The sequence below is a fragment of the Molossus molossus genome, unplaced genomic scaffold, assembly GCF_014108415.1.
Source record: "Molossus molossus isolate mMolMol1 unplaced genomic scaffold, mMolMol1.p scaffold_m16_p_20, whole genome shotgun sequence".
In the NCBI taxonomy this organism is placed as follows: domain Eukaryota; kingdom Metazoa; phylum Chordata; class Mammalia; order Chiroptera; family Molossidae; genus Molossus; species Molossus molossus.
In genome coordinates this window covers 40,221,283-40,233,998 of record NW_023425356.1, presented here as the reverse complement: position 1 = coordinate 40,233,998, position 12,716 = coordinate 40,221,283, and the positions used below count along the sequence as shown (strand labels likewise).

The 12,716-nt window shown below is 34.2% G+C and overlaps 1 protein-coding gene and 1 non-coding gene across 5 annotated transcripts in view; both read right to left on the bottom strand.

Annotated features, from left to right (window-relative positions):
- Positions 1-12,716, bottom strand: part of TPR (translocated promoter region, nuclear basket protein) — a 61,405-nt gene that overhangs the window by 46,744 nt on the left and 1,945 nt on the right. For all 4 annotated transcript variants that reach the window (XR_004960859.1, XM_036271910.1, XM_036271911.1 and 1 more), the window contains exons 3-13: positions 10,885-10,958; positions 8,687-8,783; positions 7,214-7,317; positions 6,721-6,885; positions 6,090-6,182; positions 5,637-5,717; positions 5,469-5,556; positions 4,590-4,730; positions 4,093-4,184; positions 3,639-3,836; positions 304-411 (exon numbers count right to left, since the gene is read on the bottom strand). Coding sequence is in view for 3 of the 4 variants with exons in the window: in XM_036271910.1 (XP_036127803.1) it covers positions 304-411; positions 3,639-3,836; positions 4,093-4,184; positions 4,590-4,730; positions 5,469-5,556; positions 5,637-5,717; positions 6,090-6,182; positions 6,721-6,885; positions 7,214-7,317; positions 8,687-8,783; positions 10,885-10,958 (1,241 nt within the window). In the remaining variant the exon portion in view is untranslated. The remainder of the gene's footprint in view (positions 1-303; positions 412-3,638; positions 3,837-4,092; positions 4,185-4,589; positions 4,731-5,468; positions 5,557-5,636; positions 5,718-6,089; positions 6,183-6,720; positions 6,886-7,213; positions 7,318-8,686; positions 8,784-10,884; positions 10,959-12,716) is intronic.
- LOC118638045 lies at positions 2,973-3,102 on the bottom strand. Its single transcript, XR_004961013.1, has one exon. It is a non-coding gene; the product is annotated as a small nucleolar RNA SNORA66 (small nucleolar RNA).

Below are 12,716 nucleotides of genomic sequence, written 5' to 3'. Positions count from 1 at the left end.
CAGAAGTCTGTTGTTTGGTTATACTCTGGGACATGGGGGGAAAGAACTTTTATTTATCTTTGAGTTATTTTACTTATTACGAGTATCTATAATTTCCAAATTTATCAAACACCTGACAAAAGAAAAAAGGAGGGGTTATGAAAAAACAATGACTAGGCTGCAATTCTGCTCCAGCGGTATTTCCTATTTAATAAGACATTCAAATGTGGTGGTTCCCTCTTAAGACAACTGCAAACAGACTCAAAGATCACTGGGATGTCAGATCAGGGAGATAAAACAAGAAAAGAAGCATAAACTTCAAACCTGTTGTGAAAGATCTTTTATTTGTATTTCCATTCTCTGATTGTCTCTTTCAAGTACAGATGAATGTTTATTGGCTTTATCAGTGTCCTCTTGCAGTCGCTGAATCTCCTTCAAAATGTAAATTCATGTGAAAATTCTGTATTTCCTTCTAAGAGCTATACAAATGAAGCAGTTATACGAATAACAAAAACATACAGTGCTCAAATACCCTTGCAATCAACTTATAAACTAAAAACATTCTATATAACATGTATTCTATATAGTACAGTAGCCCTTAAAGAGAGATTCTTTATAAATATGAATACATGCCCTGGCCAGTTTGGCTCAGCGGTTAGAGCGTCGGCCTGCGGTCCGGAGAGACCCGGGTTCGGTTCCCGCTAAGGGCACGTACTTCGGTTGCAGTTTGTCCCCGGCCCTGGTTGGTCGTGCGGGTGGCAGCCACTTGATGTGTCCCTTCACATCGATATTTCGCTCTCTCTCTCCCTTTCTCTCTCTCCCTCCCACTCTATCTGTACAAAAAATGGAAAAATATCCTCAGATGAGGATAAAAAAATAAATAAATAAATAAATATGAATACATGTATTTCTTAATATCTCAAAAATTGCTCATCATTATAGTGCTCATCACTATATGAAAATGATGGGCCCTGGCCGGTTTGGCTCAGCGGTTAGAGCATCGGACTGCGGTCCAGAGAGACCCGGGTTCGGTTCCTGCTAAGGGCACGTACCTCGGTTGCAGTTTGTCCCCGGCCCTGGTTGGTCATGCGGGTGGCAGCCACTCGATGTGTCCCTTTTACATCGATGTTTCTCTCTCTCTCTCTCCCTTCCACTCTATCTGAACAAAAAATGGAAAAAAAAAAAAGTCCTTGAGTGAAGATAAAAAAGAAAATGATGGGCAATGTGCCAGTCCCTCCAAATTAACTGTCAATTACAATTATATAGCCACACCAAATTCAACTGATACCACATAAATAATCTCAAAGGTTTTGTTACTTAAACAAAAACCAAGGACTACATTATAATAATAATTATGCCCTGGCCAGTTTGGCTCAGCAGTTAGAGCGTCGGCCCGCGAACCGGACAGTCCCAGGTTCAGTTCCCGATAAGGGCCATATGCCTCGGTTGTGGTTTGTCCCTGGCCCCGGTTGGGGTTGTATGGGTGCCAACCAGTCGATGTGTCTCCCTCACATCGATGTCTCTCTCTCTCTCTCTCTCTCTCTCTCTCTCTCTCTCTCTCTCTCTTCCTCCCTCTCTCCCTCCCACTCTATCTGAAGATAAATGCAAAAATGTCCTGGGTGAGGAAAATAAAAAAATCACTATTACACTGGTTATCTGAAAATATCAAGTAAAGAATATTGAGTAAGATGTATAAAAGACTTGATTTTATAAAAAACGCATGAGAAATTAATTTTAAAGAATCAGTAGTCAATGTCACAAGCCTGATTAAAAAACAAAAACAATAAACCAACAATGACAGTGTATGTAGTGCTTTGTAAAGTTTTGTATCATAGTATATCATTAGGGAATTAGAGGTACAGTTTTAAGGAGCCTGATATAAGCACAAAATATCTTTGAAATATTATATGTTACCTCAAATTCATACAAAGTTTGCTTCTTAGTGTGTTGTTTTCAAATACAAAATTTTAAAATACTATTCATGTAAAACATGGCTCATATTTATGTTGGTGTTCCAAGTATTTCTGAGCATACTGCCCTAAAGGTATGCATAAGCCAATTTCAAATAAACATGAGTATGTGACAAAATGAAGCAGGCAATTTTATAGACTATGGCAATAACACAAATCTACTGAGCTCAAAATGGGATTAAGATGTCTAGGAAGGAAGTTAGTTGGTTATAAAACCCTAAAAATCTAACAAATAATCATCACAGAATCTGGACTGAAGGATACTGGACGTATGTTAAGGTAAGAAGATTCATCTATTCAAAAATGCTGTAAGAATTATCTTTACATTCGTTGGCAGTTATGAACTGCTATTTTCTGATTCTTAAGCCCCTCTACCTCACTATCTGTCCACTTCAGACAATAAGGTCCAGGAAAAATGCTCACTAAACAGTGAGAAACTCAAAATCTAATCAGACCCAAGGGACACTGCTGAAACCAGATGAGGAAAGGGAGGCATCAAAAAGCCAATATTCTGTTAAAGTAAAACTGGTAGATGTCATATGATTTAGGAGAGAAACAATTAGATATAACATACTCTGATTTAAACTGATGCCTAAATTATATCAGCAATAGTAACAAAAGTTTAAATTTGAATTAAGGATACAATTTATTTACACTAGTCTCAAAAAAAAGGGAAGGAAGGAAATGAAATTTATCACTTTAGAACAGGGGATGCAATTTGACTTAATTGAATTTCCTCAAAAAAAACTTACTACATCTTGAAGATTTCTCAGTAATATTAATAGTTATACCCTAAAAGCAAAATTATCAGCGTATAAATACTTACTTCATCATTATCTATAAAATGGAATCTTAAGAGGTAAAAGATATTTATGAATTTCTTTGGTAGTGACAACATGTAAAGGAACAGGAATAAAATAATGTATATAAAGATTTCCCAAATGGTCACATGGTATAAAAAAGTTCTACTCTATGGTGAAACAATATAATTTTTAGACAGAATTACCACAAATTTTCCCCCCACACTGTATGAGGAGAGAATGGACCAACTCAGCTGTTTCTGAGGCTATTACATTTCAATCACAATTACTTTAGCAAACCGAATTCCCCTCAGTTCTGCAACATCACGCATAGTTAGTGAATGAGTTTGCACCACAACTGTTTGACAAAATATGACTATGCTAAATTTAGGAGCATTCTACTACAAAGATAGATCTGGGGCTACTCATCATCTGCTACAGACCCCTACAGAAATAATCCCAAATATCTTTTTTTTAATCCTCACCCAAGGACATTTTTCCATTTTCTGTTCAGATAGAGTGGGAGAGAGAGAGAGAAACAGGAAGAGAGAGAAAGAAACATCGACGTGAAAGGGACACATCGAATGATCGCCACCCACACGACCAACCAGGGCCAGGGACAAACTGCAACCGAGATACGCACCCTTAGCGGGAACTGAACCCGGGTCTCTCTGGACCGCAGACTGACGCTCTAACCGCTGAGCCAAACCGGCCAGGGCAATCCCAAATATCTTTAAAAATGTAAAAGGCTCTCACAATTTTAGCTGAATAAAGGTAGACCATTTTGTGATTAGAGGTGTTTCATAATGTAATGACAAACTTTAAAATTTATAATTACTGTTTCTCATATGTATTTTTCCTACAGCAAAAATTTGGGAATGGAACCAACCTTCATAGCTTGCTCAAGCTTAACAGATAAACTCGCCACAGCTTTCTGCGCACGTTCATACTCCTCACGCTGGCGTTTCAAAATTGGTGCTTTGGCTTCAACTTCTTTCACTATTTCATCTAAGTACTTGTTAATTCTTTTGTTCTCTAGTTTTTCCAAAAGCAACTGATCCTGAGTTTCCACATAAGCATTATACAACTGAAAGTACAAGAGGGTTCATTTCAAATGTAGTCATAACAAATATAAGTATATAGTCTCTCTATCTTCATAATAAATATTCATTAGCACTTCACAGATATTTACTATGTTACAAAGAACGAGGAACCAAGAAAGCCTTTCCTAGAATAAAAGATTAATCATCAGACGATTTTAAAAATATTGTTTCTAAGCATTAAGTTTCAGAGAGATCTGAACACTTTTGCTAAAAGAAAATAACATTTAACAACATTCTTGCCTCAGTTAACTTCATGCCAGGTTTCACGATCTTAGCTACGGCCGCTGCAGTAGGAGACATGGCTGCAAGCTCTTCCTCAGATAATATGGCTCCTGTACCAACACACAGAAAGCTAGTATATTTTTGTAGGATTTCAAATTAAAGGCATTAAATTTTTTTCAAATAAGTGACACCTATTACATATTACATATAAATTTCTACATTTAAAAATATGACATCAAAGAGTAATATAACACAACTCAATTTAAAAAATCATGCAATAATTATTCTGAAAATTGACACACAGTTATGTGTGACCAAATGGTACTTCCATATGACAATACAGTAAAGGAACATATAAAGTACTAATTTTAACCTAAAAGCACATTCTAATGCTATAGCTTGATGGAATTTCCTACATCACAACATGACAGAGAAATTCAGTTAGTAAAATTAAGTAAGACCCATGTAGGCAAGTTCTAGTATTTCAAGCCATTAATAAGCATTGTAATCCATACCTTTACGTTTTGTGGCAGAAAGCAGGTCATTTGCATTCTCTAGTTCTTTCTCCAATTTCCCTATTTTCTCAAGCATTTCTTTTTCCATTTGCTCCTTAGATGCCTCTACCTCCAGAAGATGATCTTGTATTGCTTTATTTGCTAAAAACATTTGTAAAGGCAATATTCAAACATATAATTAAAATGTTGGAGCTTATAAAATGTAATAGAATAGTCATTTTCCCCTCCATCAGACAATATTTAATTCTAGACAAGTTGTGGTTAATAGTTATTACACTGAAAGCTCTTGCTCTACTTATGATTCCAGAAATGTCCTGGCCTGGCATCTATTTCTCCTTTTTATGTCTCCCATCCATAGGGAAAATAAGAGAACTCAAATTATAAAAAAGTGCCTCTAAGTATCTCTTTGGTTTTAACCTGATCCTTAGTCTAGAAGATAGAAAATAACTGAAACAGATTATACATAAATAAATTACATTTCAAAACAGCAAGAACATAAGAAAATCACAGACTTTAAAATATACTATTTATAATTTAAAAGTGAGGCTTGTTTACTGATTAAGAGATTATCCAAACTATAAACCCGTATGTACTTACCAAAGTATTTTTAAAATGGAAGAAAAATTTTCTACTAGAAATCAGATTATATACATAAGGCTATTAGCTGAACAAAATACAAAAATAGTATCTATGTTTTTAAATATAGTATTTGCTAAAGATATAATTTAAAATATCTTAATTCAGGATCTGTCTTCTATACCAGAGCTTGTGTCCCTAATAAAGTTAATCTAACTTCTAAATTCAACAATCTACACAAAAGCAAAGAAAAAGTACTTTCTATCTAAAAATAAAATAATCTTTGCAGAACTGAGAAGTTACCTTCTCCACCTTCTTTTAAAAGTTTGTGTAATTCAGCCACTGCTCGGGTCAGTTCATTGCTCTTTGCCTCGGAGTCATCAGCAGCACTCTAAAATTTAATTTAAAAACTTAACCACAACATCCGATAATATAACATTAAAACACTAAAATGTGTGGTAGGATACCTACCTTGTATAGATTAGAGAGTTTTATGTGAGCATTTAATTCATTGTGGAACTTCTCTTCCATACTGGCCTGCTGCTCCTTGGCCTGAAAAAAAACAAACACAAAAACTACAGCAGACACCTTTGAACTGAATTTAGAAGGCTTATCAAACACCAAGATACAAAAGGACAGTTCTGCATAGTAATGAGATAAAATTTAAAAACTATATTAAAATAAATTTTCATGATAAAGATGAATTACTTATTGATAAAATATTAATAAAAGTGGAATACTTAAATAATATTAAAATTAATGATACTCAGATACTTTGGATATAGCACATAATTATTATATGTAATTAGGTAAGCATCTTATTTTATGGTACCAGGAACAGTTCAAAACATAAATTTTATAAAATAACAGTTTCATAAAGGACTTAATATTTCTGTAAGAGACATTTTAAAGTGGTCGCTATACCTCTTTCAGTTTGGTCAACAGATCCTCTACATGCTTTTGAAGATTTTCATTGGACGTTTTCAAGCCATTCATCTGTTCTTCTATTCTAGTAACCTAGAAACAAAAAGTAGAGTTAGGTGGAGGGAGAATGATGAAAAAGAATAGTTCATGAAACAACTAGCTCACAAAAATCTTTTTTTGTTTTTAACTGATTATTTAGAGTGAGGAAGGGAGAGTTAGAACATGAATGTGAGAAACATTGATCAGCTGCTTTCTGCTGCCCCCTACTGGGGATTGAGCTGGCTGCCAGGGCATGTGCCCTAACCAGGAATAGAACCTGGACCTCTCAGTCCCTGGCACAATGCTCAATCCACCGAGCCACAGCGGCTCACAAAATCTTATCATCACTTCTTAAACATGTCTGAGGAAAGATATACCATAAGACAGCAGTAGTACCAAAATTCATCAAAGAATATCATAAATTCTATTTAAAAGTAATTGGTTAGCTTCCCAGGCAAATGTTATGAGTTATGTTCTCCACATTTGACCCTTACTCCTTCATTTACTTTTGTACACCACCAAATAAATGTTTAATAAATTGGTACACAAATGTAATTGTACCCAACACAAAGGTAGAATTTTACTAACATACCTCCTCTTTTTTGTTTTCAAGATTACATTTAAGCTCTAGAATCTCATTTCCTTTTTCTCTGCCAAGAGCCAGAAGTTCATCAGTTTTGGTTTTTAACTCTGTATTCAGCCATGTATTCTGATTATGTAACAATTCCTTTTCTTGCTCCAAGCGTTTTTCTCGATACTAAAAAAGTTTAAAAAAATTTATAGTGAAGGATAATATATATTTAAAAGATTTTGTCTGCAGCCAAAGAACACAAGCAGAATTACTTTACAATGGAAATAGTATTGTAAGAATTCTTAACAGAAAACAAAATCAGAAAAGAACAAGAAATTTAAATATCACATAAGCAAAACAATTCAATTAAAATTAACTTAATGCTCAATTACCTTATATTAAAAAAAACAAAACACAGCTTTAATTACGTTATAGATAACTTGCCTAAACTTAATTTAGGTGAAATTTAAACAAAAAAATAAATTTTGTTCATTAGGTATAATTTGTTACTTGCCTTAACAGAAACATCAGAAGCTTGAAGTTCATCCAATCTTAACTGAAGTTCACCTTTTGTTGCGTTGCTTTCTTTAAGTTTTTCATTTAGACGTTTGACATCCTCTAGAAAGGTCAGAAAAGAATTTGAAAATAATTATTGGTTAGAGAAATCAAACATCAAAAATTCCTATCTATGAATATAATCATTTAATACTAAGTAGTTCTCAATATCTCTATTTTAATTTCTTTCTGAGGTACTTATTACAAATTTAATTTTAATAAATAGATGATAAAGGAGCCAAATTCCTGCACCCAACCAAACAAAATAGCCACACTGGCTATTTTATTTTAAATGCAGTATCTAAAGCAAATATAGAAAATTAACATTAATTTTTCTGATATATAACCAAAGGTCTATTAAAATTTCACAAATAGCTATTTGTTAAGTTAAAAAACAATGATTCATATAAAGATCTTCTATTAAAATCTACCAGAATATATATGCTTACTTTCCTTTATATTCCTTACATCAAAGTTTTTATGGAAAAAACTTTTTATTTATTTATTCTTAAATCCTCACCCGAGGATACCTTTCCATTTATCTTCAGATAGAGTGGGAGGGAGACAGAGTAAGACATGGAATGGTTGCCCCCAGCATGACTCTGACCAAAGCCAGGGACCAAACTGCAATGGTGGTACGTGCCCATGACTGGAATCGAACCCTCGACTGTTTGGTTTGCGGGCGAATGGCCTAACCGCTGAGCCAAACTGGCCAAGGCTGGAAAAGTCTGTTTAAATTTTATCTACTCACCTGCTGATCAATCTTATCAACAAATACTTTGAAGTAAATTTTTGCTGAGAATGGAAAAGTCTAATTAAATATTATATAGCTACATAAATATTTGAAAATTCTCCCTTTAATGGAAATAAAACTTTTTAGAACACTTACAAAAAGCAAGCAAAGGGAACTCGACACCATTAAACTACATAAGAGTCATGTTCACCTGACTACATCAACTGTATTATATACTCTATAGTCTGTGCTTATATATTTTATATTCCTGCCTCCTAACTACTTCAGTGTGTGTTTTAAATATGGGTTCTCCATTTAGGTTATATTGAATGCTTCTGGACAGCTTACGCCAGCAAAGGTATATTTAAAAAGTAAAAGATTTCAGCCTATATAAACAAATATTTAAACTGCTTCCAGTTTGATATTATAAATAACATTTCATTAAGTATCTTTGCATGTAAATCTTGGTCAAAATTACTTCTCTGAGATGTTTTTCATTTTTGTACTTGTCTAGACACTTTTTTAAATCTTTGAGAATGAGCTAAAGGTAAGTAGGAGACAACAGGCTATTACCCTGAACTGTATTCTGAGCAATGATAAACAAACACCAACAACAGACGTGTAGAGGGGATTGACTCTTAGCACTGTTAGAAAAGAAAGAAAAAGAGTGAAGTTAGAAGCTAAAACACTTTTTCATACCTGTTAAATATTCAAGTTCTTGAGACAGTCTCTCATTGGTTCTAATTAAGTCTCTTTTCTCAGCTTCTAGTTCTTCCTTTGTCCTTGTAAATTGGCTCTGTCGTAAAGAGTAAGCATAATACATAAATAAGAAATATCAAGCTGATCAATCAGTCAATACAGGAAGTTGAATATAGAATTGTCACTTGAGTTAATGTTAGCTGCAGTTTTTATTTTTATTTTATTTTTCTTAATCCTCACTCAGTGACATTTTTTTCCCCTTGCATTTATTTTTATTATTTATTTTATTTTATTTTACTTTATTTTTTTTTTATCCTCACCCGAGGACATTTTTCCATTTTTTTGTACAGATAAAGTGGGAGGGAGGGGGGGAGAGAGAGAGAGAGAGAAACATCGACGTGAAAGAGACACATCGAGTGGCTGCCACCCGCACAACCAACCAGGGCCGGGGACAAACTGCAACCGAGGTACATGCCCTTAACGGGAACCGAACCCAGGTCTCTCCAGACCGCAGGCTGATGTTCTAACCGCTGAGCCAAACCGGCCAGGGCCCCCTTGCATTTACTTCAGGTACAGCAGGAGAGAGGGAGGAAGAGAGGGAGAGAAACATCAATGTGAGAGGGGCACATCAACTGGTTGCCACCCACACAACCCCAACCGGGGCAGAGACAAACTGCAACCAAAGTACGTGCCCTTAGCGAGAACCGAACCCAAGTCTCTCTGGACCGCAGGCTGACGCTCTAACCACTCAGCAAACTGGCCAGGGTTAGCTGTGGTTTTTAAATGGTTAGTTTTCTTTCTCTTATAATTCATACAGCAGAACGTTTTAAGATTACCTATATTCTCAATATTTCTGTTCATGTTTTGGATTTTTAAATATTGTTTTTCCTTGGCACATGAAATAACTCATGGCACTGCACTTGAAAGTGTCCTACTTAAATGTGCCTTTGTAGGACCTTTAATTTACTCCTAATTTTTTTGCTGTCACTTCATTTACACCTTGCTTCAAATTATTTCAAGAAAAGATCCCTAGAAATGGACTTTCTTAAAACCCATTAACAGATTTAGTTCAAATAGAAATTTTCAAGCCACCTATGCCAAAACTAAAGACTTAAAAAAAAAAAAAATAGCCCTTTTGCTCAGTGGTTAGAGCATCGGCCTGCGGTCCAGAGAAACCCGGGCTCGGTTCCCAGTAGGGGCGCGTGCCTTGGTTGCAGTTTGTCCCTGGCCTGGTTGGTCGCCACTCGATGTGTCCCTTTCGCTTCGATGTTTCTCTCTCTCTCTCTCCCCTCTATCTCAACAAAGTATCTAAAAAGTGTCCTCAGGTAAGGATTAAAAAAAAGAGAGAGAGAGAGAAATAACTGTTAACATATGGAGGTGAAAAATAATTATGTTATTGTTGTTTTATCTACCTTTTTCTGATTACGAGTGAAGTACATCAGCACTTCACATTGCCATTACCATTTACGCAGCTTCCTCTGTTTTTCTTGTTTTTAATTCCTTTGCCCATTTCCCTCTTGAATTTTTCTTGTACCTTTCAAACTCAAATCGAATGCATTTTTAAAAAGTAATGGAAAGAGTCTAAAATTCTATCTGGTTAAAGAATCACCGGGTGTGATCACTTTTTTAAACAAATTGATCAACTATCCTTGTAATCACATTCAATCTGTTATTCATATCACTACTCTAAGGAAATGATTTCTGATGTGGATTTACCCATATCCCAAACTATATCACACAATACCTGAAATAATGCCTGGGCAATAATATCCATTAAATAGACAGTTTCTGAGAACAGGAAAGATGGGAGGCAGAGAGATAAGTGGGTGAGTGAGTAGATGGGTAGATGGACCTATGTACATCTAGCCTGTATCTAATTCTATGGCATTTTACTTAAAATGATAATTTTAAAAACCACAACTTAAGAACTTCAGAGCTAAAAGCAAGTGTGTGTGTGTGTGTGTGTGTGTGTGTTTAAATCAAGTACCAATATATTCTAATGAGTAAAAGAAATGTCCAACCTATCAATAAAACATATAAAGATTCAATTAAAACATTTATGTATAGTTTTTTTTTTGGAGCTTCTCCTAATAGAACGTTTCATCTTCCCATTGACTAAATAATAAATAAAATCAGAATAGAAAAATTCCTCAAGTACTGTGTTTATAATTAGTTTTATTCATAGGAATAACATTTACCTGAATGGCAATATTGCGATCCTGAGCAAATTCAAGTTCTTTGTTTTTCTCAGATAGTGCCTTCAGTTGACTGCCTGGATAAAAGGAGTTTTATGATCATACACACAATGGTTAAACTTGCAATTAACAGGTTTTATCCAACTGCCACCCATATACACTTTAAAATTAAGAAACTGAGTCTCAGAAAGACATCGTATTCCAAATTCATAAATACATTCCAAATTTACTGTACTTCTAGACCAAATTTTAAAATATTCTATCCTGTCTCAAAGTTACATGTGATCATTCTAGCCAACATTTATAGGAAAAAAACATATGTAATTATCAATTTCCTTATTTTTCAACATCTTCCAGATCAATTATAAAAAATAGTGAATTGTATCTACAAATAAGAAAACGGAGCTAAAAAATAATAAGCAACATTTATACTACATAAAATGTATATACAATAAATCACAATAGATAATGAAATTGTAATTCAGCTTATTAATCACTCTAAAGAGAGCCTTTAACATGGAAGAAAGAAAACTATGCTTGAAACTAAATTACCAATCCCACAACATCCACTTACAGTGGGCTATCTCTCTCCTTATATAGTTTCTCTTCTAAATACATGAAGGTAATTAGGAATGAGTGTACTTTCTGAACCTTTCTTCCATTAAAACTTATCTATATTTACGTGGTAGCAACTTAATAAGCAAATACATTATTACTATTTCCAGTGTTAAGTTCTATTTCGACAATTGGCTTACTAAAAGAAAAAACTCTGGTAATTAGTCTAAGTTTTCTATTTTGCTTCAAGATTACAACCTTCTAAATGTATAGATCTAATATAATAAATTAACAAAATATAAATGTAACTGTACACCTCAGGTGCCTGTGTAGGTTCATCCCACCTTTCCCTCCCTCTTCCTTTTCCAGATCTCATTAAAGGAACTGTAATAGGTCATTTTCCTGAAATTCTTCAACATCACTGCTATACAGACCTTTTTATTATACCAAGGCAAAAAGACATATAATCAACTGGATCTAGTTACTCAATAAGTACTTATGCTCTCATTACACATGTATCCACACCATGCCATCATATGTATATTTTAAAAAAATGAGTGGTACCAAAATTAGTTGGAAAAAAGTTATGACTTAAACAAACAGCCAATGGGCATGAACAAGGCTGAAGTTTTAACCATCCTCCTTATTATTAGCTTCCTGAGTTCCAAATTCAAGTCCAGGTATATCTAGTAACAAATATTATTCCCCTTCGCTACCCAGGTCTTTCTGACATTTGCACATAATATACATCACCTTCCAAGAAATGTGAGGACCTTTAACTAAGATCTTGTGTACCTTCTAGGATTTAATGATGTAAGAAAAATAATTGAGAAGGAAATTAGCTGCTCATCTTTCACCTGAACTAGGATTAAGTAGGAAATTCCTGAAATACTTATAAAAATTATAAAGATAGTTAAAACATAAATATTACGAAACTAATAGGTTTTAATTTTTCAACATAAAAATAATTAAGTCACCCTCTTTACCTTTCAGTTACATAATTGTTTTAATTTTTCAAAATGCTTTCCTATATATCACATATGATCTGTACAACTGTGTAAATAGACAGGCATGAGTTCTAGCCATTTTATGAACAGGTAGGCACTGTTTTGAGTCACATGTGGCAAAAGGGCTTTTTAATAGTACTCAGAATTAGACACCAGGCTTCCTGACCATTACACCCTAGATTCTTTTATAGTCTTTACCAATGAATGAAAAATCAAAATGTTACCATAAATGAAAACAATATTTTCATATACGGTACACAAATGTTTCCAAAG